This window comes from Cydia fagiglandana, chromosome 8, assembly GCF_963556715.1.
Source record: "Cydia fagiglandana chromosome 8, ilCydFagi1.1, whole genome shotgun sequence".
NCBI lineage: Eukaryota > Metazoa > Arthropoda > Insecta > Lepidoptera > Tortricidae > Cydia > Cydia fagiglandana.
The window spans coordinates 14034582-14044825 of NC_085939.1; the positions used below are offsets into that span (position 1 = coordinate 14034582).

The window sequence follows — 10244 nt, forward strand, 5'->3', positions numbered from 1 at the left end:
CAAAAGGCTTTGCGGGCCATATAAATGTACCTACCATATTTATGTTGAACTACAATGGTAGGTAAAAGGAATTCATATTATATGAAATACGCTGAATTTGTTGAAGTAACTTGATAGCATTATGTAATATTGGAGTTACTCGTTATTAACAAATCTCCTATCGTTATTGGACACCAGGCGGCGTAGCACGGTCACGTTTTTATCCCTTGTCACCATATCTGTCACGTTCCAACAAGTGTGTAAGTGCGAAAGGGACGCGCATAGTGATAGTCGATAAAAATGGAACCGTGCTGCGCCCGCAGAATTCAACGATCCAGACAACCCACAATTTCCTCACCAAAATCAAATAGGTATCGTAACAATATCCGCGCAAATATAATTGGGATTATAATTCATAATAATTTGTACAAATCGATACAAAACAAAGCTCTCAATAGGTACACGTAAAATACCTACTTTTCAGCATAATATAACCATTGTTCTTCAGCCTATTGTAAATTATATGGAATTAACGGCTACCTTTTAATACAGCTATTATGAATGGTAATAAATTTAGCACAGCGCGGTGTAAACAAGGAAGTAAAGAAACTAGATGTAAGGACTGTAGTAAGTAGAGAGGGTCAAGGGAGAATACCTACTCTCTCCAGGCGGGTGTTGTGCTTGGGGACCAAAGTCCGATGAGAGATGGTTAGTAGCTGATATAGATTTAGTTATAGTAGCTGACTTTCAGAACTTCTTGAGCGCGATATAGAAAGAGCTAACGCCATCTGTTATGATATTATGGCACGACGAGAAATGACCAGTGACAGAGGAAACGCCACAGCACCTGATGGATAGCGGATATGATGTGAGTATTGTGGATTAAGTAGCCAAAACTTTACTGCACTCTTATGTGGACTATAACTTACTCAAAGAAATTTTTAACGAACTTGTCTGAAATATAAAATATCACACTTTTGGGGAAAGAAAGCTTGTACCAGAACAGTTTAAACTTATTAATGTGTCACCTTATGGCTTATAGTGTTTCAAATAATGTTCATGGAAAAGAGTGTATTAACGTGGTATAATGGTATATATGTATTTGTATATGTTTTGTCTGATCTTCAAAGCATGATTCAAGGACTATACCATGCTTCTATAAAGGTAGGTCTTAAGATGAATATGTCCAAGACCAAAGTTATGACGAACATCACTGGCAATTCGAATCTCACCGTAACGGTGGGAGACGAAGAGCTGGAGGTGGTCGAGCAATACGTGTATCTTGGACATATTCTATCTTTCGACAAAAAACATCAGGAAAAGGAGATCTCCAGAAGAATCCAGTTGGGTTGGGCGGCATTCAACAAACTTGCGGACATCCTCAAATCTGAAAACTTTCCACAATGCCTGAAAACTCGCCTCTTTAATCAATGTGTCCTGCCCACCATGACATACGGTGCCGAGACATGGACGCTCACTAGGGGGGCTGTGCATAAAATACGAGTAGCACAAAGAGCCATGGAGCGCTCCATGCTCGGCATTAAACTGCAAGACCGAGTGAGGAATGTTGGAAATCCGACGCCGCACCAAGGTGCGAGACGTGGGTGACGTCATCTCCAAGCTTAAATGGAGTTGGGCGGGACATGTTGCTAGGCAGAGTTATGGCAGGTGGACCAAAAGGTTGACGGATTGGTGGCCACTTTCGGATGAAAGAAGCGCCTGGCGTCCGTTGGCTCGTTGGGTGGATGACATTCGGAAAATTGCGGGGCACTTTTGGATGAAACTAGCCCAGGACCGGGATAAGTGGCGTACACGAAGAGAGGCCTATGCTCAGCAGTGGGCGACTGAAGGCTAGAATGATGATGATGATGATGATATGTTTTGTACGTCAAGCGTGCCTGCTCGGTGCTCGTGTGATGATTATAACCGACGCTTCCATCATCAACAGATCTGCGACCTCAGAATGCAACCGAATCCATTTACGCCTCTCGGCATATTCGCCCCCATTGCGCGCATTGCCAGTGACGCCAACTCAACGTTACGTTACTGCAATATCAAAATGATGTCATTTTGCTATCATTCGCGTACTTGTACGTACAACAACAACATGTAGGTATTTGCGCAAACGAGACGCACAGGCGAATGATAATGTAATCAGACCATTTTGACGTCAAAATGTAAGTTCGAATTGCCCTCAGTGCCATTGTAAATTATTACGTGAAAATTTTAAAACTGTGATCGGCTGCAATGTAATGAATTTCACGGTCTGGCGGCTTCGTGCGATTGAAATGTGACATTTATTATTGGCCTCCGAAATGGGTTTACCTTTTGTTAGTCTGTTCGGAAAGAGAAGAGTCGTGGAATGTATAGGGCCCAATACATTTCACGACTCTTCTCTTTCAGAACACACTTTTCTTGTCAGACTACCCACGCTTAGACGGACTCTATTATACATTATCTAATTCAATTTTGTATAGAGTCAGACCAAGACAAGTCTGAATCGATTTTGATAGCATACGCAGTGCAAGTGTTATTTATACGTCATTCACCATCATCAACACTGAGTATTGCAATCGACCATACACGACATACATTTTTCAAAGCCGCCTCTTTCTACTAATTAAATTGGTTTGCCAGAGTTGCCAGACTATAATTATAATAGGGGATATTACTGCAATGTTCTGCCGCCAGAGTGCAGCACTACCGACTCAGTAAATTCATAGACTAACTTATACATAACACAGTATACACTACACTGTTTTTTGACAAGTTTTTACAGACAATAAAATATGACATTAATGCATCAAGGCGGTTTGTTAACAAGTGCCTACCAGTAAACGCGTAAATCGAAATTTAGTTATCCGCCTCTTTATCGCTCGAATATGCGAGAGTGATAGAGAGGCGGAAATCGAACCCTCCGTTGTCGTGTTTCACGGTAGGCCATGTGTCATTGATGTTTGTTTACTGTATGTGTACAACTAGCGCCACCTACGCAGAGCTTTGCCTAATATTCCCTATAGACAAAAATCTTTCAAAAACTAATTAAAAAAAATCATGTCAAACAAAAAGTCTTTGAACGTCTGTCACAAATGCTGCCAAAATCGTGCCAAAATTTCATTTGACATCAAAACAAAACATTTTTTGAATTCATTGTATAATGGTAGTGTTAAATCCAGCAGAGGTATATTTTAAGAAACTTACACGTTACCACATTTACTTTATAGGCGTGTTTTTTGCTACCAAGTTTATGTCTGTCTGGCATACCCTTAACATAATTTTTCTGTCGCCGCCGATGCAGTATACTTGTGGTAGCGGTGAAGAAGCGAAAAAAAACGCGTGTCCCTGTGATGATCCTGTCTGGGATTATAGTATGTTCACGAAAACAGTGCAGACGAAATTTGGGATTATATGCGACAAAGCGTGGCTCATTAGTATGAGTGAAAGCATTTCTTTCTTCGGCTTGCTAGTAGGAGCATTAGTTTTTGGAGTCTTGTCCGACAGGTAAATAGAATTTACAGTATGATAGGTAGGATGTTTTAAGAGTTTTTAAGAATAAGTTTGGCCTGCCAGCCACATAAGAGCTCATAAGAGGAAAAACTCTTGATTGCTGAGGTCGCCGCCATCGAAATCGTTGTGAAGGACTACGTATAATGAGGTGGAAGGATTAAAACCATCCATCTAGTAAAAATTGGAAATGTTTTTTTTTTAGATTTGGGCGCCTACTGATATATGCCATATGCCAGATAATCATGAGCTTGTCCGGTTGTTTAGTGACCGTCACTCACACATTTTGGTTCTTCTGCATAACGAGATTCTTCGAAGGCGCCGGCACTGGCGGCGCAATCGTTGCCGGCTACGTACTGTGTGTGGAGTTCTGTGGAACTGACTACCGGCCATCTGTATCTACATTCATTCACATGGCCTCCAACTTGGGACTCATCTGTCTGGCTGGCATATCTTACACTAAGGGATTGCGATCAATTTCAACTGGCCATCTCTGTGCCTGTCATATTCTGTGCCATCATAAAATTCTTACTTTTGGAGTCACCGAAATGGCTAATGGACAAAAACAAGAAGGAGGAGGCGATTAAAGTCATGGAGAAAGTTTGTCGTTTGTGAGTAGATAATGTAATATTTTATAACACACCTTATTTTATAAAGGTATGCTCGAATACATTATAATAGCACATCTTCTTATTTATGGGCCCATACAAATGATTGACAGCTCAAGCTTTCTGGTGAAATGTGAAAACTGGAGTTGAATCAAATGCTACCACACTAAATATTAAAGTTATTCAATGGAAAAAGAAAACCAGGTCTCCAGATCTTCAATACACAGAATTCTCATTTTACGAAAAGTGTTGCGTTTTGTTCATTCATTGGTACACCTACCCTAGGGGTTAATTTTCGCTTAAGTTTCAAGCGCCTATCGCACTGTCTGTTTTTTTTTAAATTTTATTGAAATTCGACTAAAGCTTAAAGGTTGATGTAGATATAACTTAGTTGAAGCCCCTATTGTATGTAAAAGGCCCAGTGTTCGGATAGACGTCTTATGTTTGAAGTTTGTAGTTTTCGACTCATTATTAACGTTGCTAGTTTAGTTTGATAAATCCTGTACATCATCATTTATTTTTAGTAATGGTTTAACATGAATAGTTTGTCAATGTTAATGTAAATGAGTTTTATTGGGGTTCCGTAGCGAAAATGGCAAAAACGGAACCCTTATAGTTTCGTTATGTCCGTCTGTCCGTCCGTCCGTCTGCCTATCTGCCCGTATGTCACAGCCACTTTACTTTTGAACCGGACGTAAAAATCAAGAAAATAAAGCTTATTAACTTAAGTTATGATTATACTTAGTGTTCACGAATTTGGACATGATCGGTTGAGCCAGCTATGAGTTTTTTCCAAAAAACTTCTCGTGTATAAATAAATCTTAGTCTATTTAAAGCGCCATCTACAATTTCTATTCAGTTTATTTAAATATTTTTAGTCTTTTAATATTGTTAAAAATCTTTGCGTCATAATTCGAACAAGACTCTGAATACTTACACTATTTTTTCACAAAATGCATTAAGAATGAATAATACGCATATATCTATACCCATAAGCTATTTTTGACGTAGTACTTGGCATGAAACTTACTTTGATCTAACTCTAAGGTTTTTACTTACTTGTGATTAAATTAAGTCCTTGTTTCAGCAATAAAATACCCCACGACACGGTCAGAGCTGAGATTGAAACATACCTTTCATCGCAAAGTGATAATAAATCAGAGGACATTAAATTTTACCACATCTTTAAATATAGAAACCACACTAAGAATCTTCTTGTTATGGCGTATCTATATTTCGTTTGTGGCATGTGTTACTACGGAGTTTCACAGTTCATAGGAAAAATGAGCCCAACAGTTCATCTAAACACAGTGATTAATGGGACCTTATTAACGATAGGGACCATTATTGGCATGCTTGTAGTAAATAGGTTCGGGAGAAGACCATTCCTTAGAACAACTATGTTTCTATCTGGCGTATTCATGTTAATCGTAATTTGTGTCCCGGTGACTTTCAATCCTTCCTGGGTAAGAACAATGTTTGCCGGTTTATCTAGTGCTTGTTATTATATGTCTTTTATTGTTATATTTCTTTACGGTGTTGAATTATTTCCTACAAATATACGTAGTTCTACGTTAGGTGTTTTATCGTTTGTGTCCAGACTTGGGCAGGTTATAGGTCCTCAAATAAATGCTTTATCAAATACAGCAGCGGCTTGTACATTTGGGATTTCGGCTCTTATCGGAGCTCTTGTAACTTTTTTTTTACCCGAGACAAAAGGAAAGGCACTACCTTCTACCTTAGAAGATGGTACTCATGTTAGATTTCTAAATCGAGTTAGCACCATTTCGGCAGCTGACGACAAGCAACCACCTGTGTCATCACAGTCGATACCTAGCAACTCTCGAAATTAATGCAGTAAATGTACTTAATAATGCGAGTAATATATCAAAACTATGTAAATTACTCATGTATTAAAAAAATATTTCCATGTACCTAAGTATTTAAGAGAACACTTTTAGCAGTATTCAAGCTGATCTTACAATAAATATTATTTTATAACTTTGTATTTTTATGTAGCCGTTAAGATACGAAATCTAAGTTCGTAAAATAGTTCAAGTACAAAAACATTTATGAACTCATCAGTCTGTCCTATGATTGTCTATGAAATAGAATTTATGAAATGTTGTGACGTTATCTCAATCCTGTAAGGCCCCATTCACACGAGAGCTTTTTCAACGCGCGTTCAGTGGCACAAACCGCACGAATGGATAACCATGTACCTATTCACACGAAGGTGGTTTTTAAGCGCGGCGCTTTTTTATCGAGCACTGTTTGATTTTTGACATTAACGCAAACTTAAAATGTAGGTTTGTTTTGTCTCGCTTACAGAGGTAATTTAATCCGCACATTGAGTCCCAGTATGGAGATTTCCCACATATCCAGATTCCGGGTCCTAGTCCCACTCACATCTTTATTAATCTTACTTATAAATGTTACTCGGGATTTTTCTGGTACAAACTTTTTTGAAATGTGTAAGTTTGTACTAAATTGACATCACATAAAATAACAAGACATTGACAATTACTGGAATGATATTTTTTGTTTACATCGCTGTATCGCTTTATTGGCGGAACATTTTAGTTTCAATTTGTTAAAAAATTGTTTAATATTTATATTGTTTAGAACGTCAGCATTCATTTGACTAGCAGTGATGTCGATCTTCAGTTATATTTTCAGAACCGCAGCTTCGAATCCGATCGAGGCACGATTTAATGTTATCACGAAATACCAATTAGTGATTTACTTTGTAGTATTTATAAGCAAAATTCCAGCAATATGGCACATACTCAACCTGATGATTTTAAATCCTGCTATGACGTACACATGTGGTGGAGACACAGCAAGAGTACGGCTTGTGGACGCGGATGTGTGTCCATGCAGCAACCCTACATGGGACAAAAGCGTGTTCACGGAGACCGTACAGACTAGATTTGGGTTGATTTGTGAGAGGAAAAAAGAAATCAGCCTATCGGAGACATGTGCATATGGTGGAATGTTGATCGGAGCTTTCTTGTTCGGACTATTATCTGACAGGTAACTGAATCAATTAAATTAAATGTTATTCTCGATATGATCGTGTTCTTCTCTCACTCGCACTGAGCGTAAGCTTGATCGAGACGGATGTGTGTGCTCGGTACATAGGATATTGTTTTTGAATTTTTATGTTTTGCGTGATTTAATAGTAAGAAAGTAATTTTTGCAACCGTATTAAAAAAAAAAGCGCTACGACTTTTCAAAAACTCCGTTCTCTGAGCCTACTCCACCTTAAGCATCGCCATTCGACGGAAATGTATACATATTTAGAGAGGAAAAAGGGGACTGCGGTTGTATGGGAGAGCGGTCGTTTACTAATCTCTGAAGTCAAATATTCCAGCAAATTAAAAATGAAAACAGTTTGTATGGCCGCAGAATAAATAATAGTACTAGGTACAGAAGATTCACTCTCTAACAAAACACATTACCATACCTCGCAATCGAGCTAGCAAAACCGTAGCAAATGACAGTTGAATGTAAAGGTTAGCGTTCATATGTCATGAATCATCATCATGATAACATGGTCAATATTTTTTAAATTTTAAAGTTGAATTTGTGTTTCAGGGAAGTAAATTATTAAATTACTTCTTTAAATTTTTGTTTATTTGATCTCAATTTGTTTACTCTTAATTTGAAATACAAAATAAATTCTACCTACTTATAACGTAATGATGTGTGTATAGCACAAGGATGTAAATACCTTATTTAACGTAATCACACGCAAACAGATCTTAAATAATTAATTCAAACATAGTTTTTGTATTTGACTTAGTAAATACGTATATATGCGTCAACCTTAATGTGCAACTGCTACGGTTTTGCTAACTCGATTGCGAGGTATGCACATTACGATTAGGACAGGTATGACCGCTAGGTGGCGACAGCGCCACGCGCGGCTTAGGGCTAGCCACCAAAATTGGAGTGGAACGGATGTACTTGTACTTTGTAGCTACCTGTAGCAAAGCGACGAAATCGTGGCCACGCCTGGTATGGCATAAGTCCCTTGTCTTACCCGGTACATTCTTTTCAGATTTGGTCGTCTTATGACGTTCAGCGTAAGCTTCATTCTCACCGGACTGGCTGGAGTTGCTGTCAGCCAGTCACCAAGCATGATAGCGTTCTTTATCTTCAGATTCTTCGAAGGCGTCGGTGCCGGTGGCAACATCGTCACCAGCTTTGTACTCTTAATAGAATACGCTGGATCGAAATATCGAGAAACTCTCACAGCGTTGTATCATGTACCTATTAATTTAGGTCATCTATTAATGGCCGGAGTTTCGTATGGACTGAGAAACGCTTTTCAATTTCAACTAGCCATTTCTATTCCCATGTTCTTGTTTGGATTTGCTGTTTTCTTTTTAAACGAATCACCGTTGTGGCTGCTAACTAGAAATTATAAAGAAAGAACTGTGAAGGCGATGCAGTCAATAGCGAAGTTGTGAGTATTCATTTCCATGATATTTAATTATTATCATTATCAACCACACCAGCTAAATTGATACTACTGACAAAATCAACAAAACAACTAATGGTTTCATCCACTAGAGATGATGTCTCACAATATGTGACGATTAAAACAACTCAGTTACAACTACAACATAATTCAAATTCTATTAAATAACAATGTACATACATACATATAATATTGTTCTATATAGCGATCAAGGCATATAATTAATACGTCATATTATTTAATGACATATTCTGAGATAAAATCCGAATTAACAATCCCCAACAATCATGCATCAGTAACAGGCATTTGATATAATTTATTTTAACCTTATGTTAAGGTAGTATAACGCACATAGGTTCTATATAACAATTTTCCATTTAACATTCACTGGCTATTTAGACATATTTTTTGATATTTTAAACTGTTTATCCATTTCTTTCTTCAGCAATAAGAAGCCAGACAGTAGTATCAGCGCAGATATCGATGCATACTACTACAGTACCCGAGGCACTCGGCACGAGAAAATTCAACTCTACCACATATTCAAATATAGAAGACCTACCATCAACCTATTATGTATGGCTTATATGTACCTCGTTTGTGGCATGGGATACTACGGCGTTTCACAGTATATATCCAAGATGAGCGGTAAAATCCATTTGAACATAGCAATTTCTGCTCTTCTAGTGATGCCGGGTACTTTTGTTAGTGTATTCCTGCTCAACAAAATTGGTAGGAAACCTTTTCTTATGTCTACTATTTTATTGGCTGGCGTATTTATGTTAGTTACTGTATTAGTGCCTAGTAACTTTGAGCCGGCGTGGCTAAAAGTGATTTTTGCATGCATTTCAAATTGTTTCTTTTTCATGGCCTTTATTGTGGTTTTTCTTTATGGGGTGGAACTATTCCCGACTCAGATACGAAATTCGGCGCTTGGTGTTTTGTCACTATTGTCCAGGGCCGGTATGATGATTGCTCCGCAGATCAATAACCTGAATCCGACTGTAGCGGGGTATGTGTTCGCGGCACTGGCTCTAATAGGCGGTGTCTTAACTATTTGTTTACCTGAGACTAAGAACCGGGAGCTGCCGTCCACTTTGCAATAAGGAAGCTGAATCGAGAGGAGAAATGGCTACTTGATTACTATACAACATAGGCCTTTTCGTCTATAGCAGACGATTTATGGTGTAACACCGGAGAAACACCGTTTTTGGTGGCTGAATAGACCAATGCGAGACCGACATGGTCTACCACAGGTTTGACAAGAGAAGTTTGCGGAAACCGGTACTGAGACACCTTGTCGTCGTCTTTGCCTCTTGTCAGCGAGTGCGGCGAACCAGGTCTCATCACAAAACGTTTGTGCTATTCCGCCCGCTGCTCTGCGAGCCTCTCCCAGTCTCGGTGGTCGATATGGAAGGCAATCATGTCATGTCCATAAAGAACTTGTTAATCACTACATATAATAAAACAAAGTCCCGCGCCACGTCTGTCTGTTTGTGTGTAAATATGCTCAATAATAAAGTGATCTTTTATTCTTGAGGAATGTTTATGTATATAATTTGTTAAGGTTTTGTGTAACCCATGCGAAGCCGGGACGGGTCGCTAGTAAAAGTATATATGTCAAGACGAAATGTATTAAAATTAAGTACCTACTTACTGAATTG

General features: G+C 38.5%; 1 protein-coding gene and 1 pseudogene across 1 annotated transcript; both read left to right on the forward strand.

The window, feature by feature from the left end:
- The first annotated feature begins 1155 nt into the window (after nt 1–1155).
- On the forward strand, nt 1156–6035 carry LOC134666937 (organic cation transporter protein-like; annotated as a pseudogene).
- Nucleotides 6036–6658: 623 nt separating this feature from the next.
- On the forward strand, nt 6659–9710 carry LOC134666780 (solute carrier family 22 member 1-like). Its single transcript, XM_063524066.1, has 3 exons — nt 6659–7127; nt 8158–8565; nt 9026–9710. Exons 1-3 carry the CDS (start codon nt 6745–6747, stop codon nt 9684–9686), a joined length of 1452 nt encoding a protein of 483 aa, XP_063380136.1. The 5' UTR covers nt 6659–6744; the 3' UTR covers nt 9687–9710.
- Nucleotides 9711–10244: the final 534 nt, after the last annotated feature.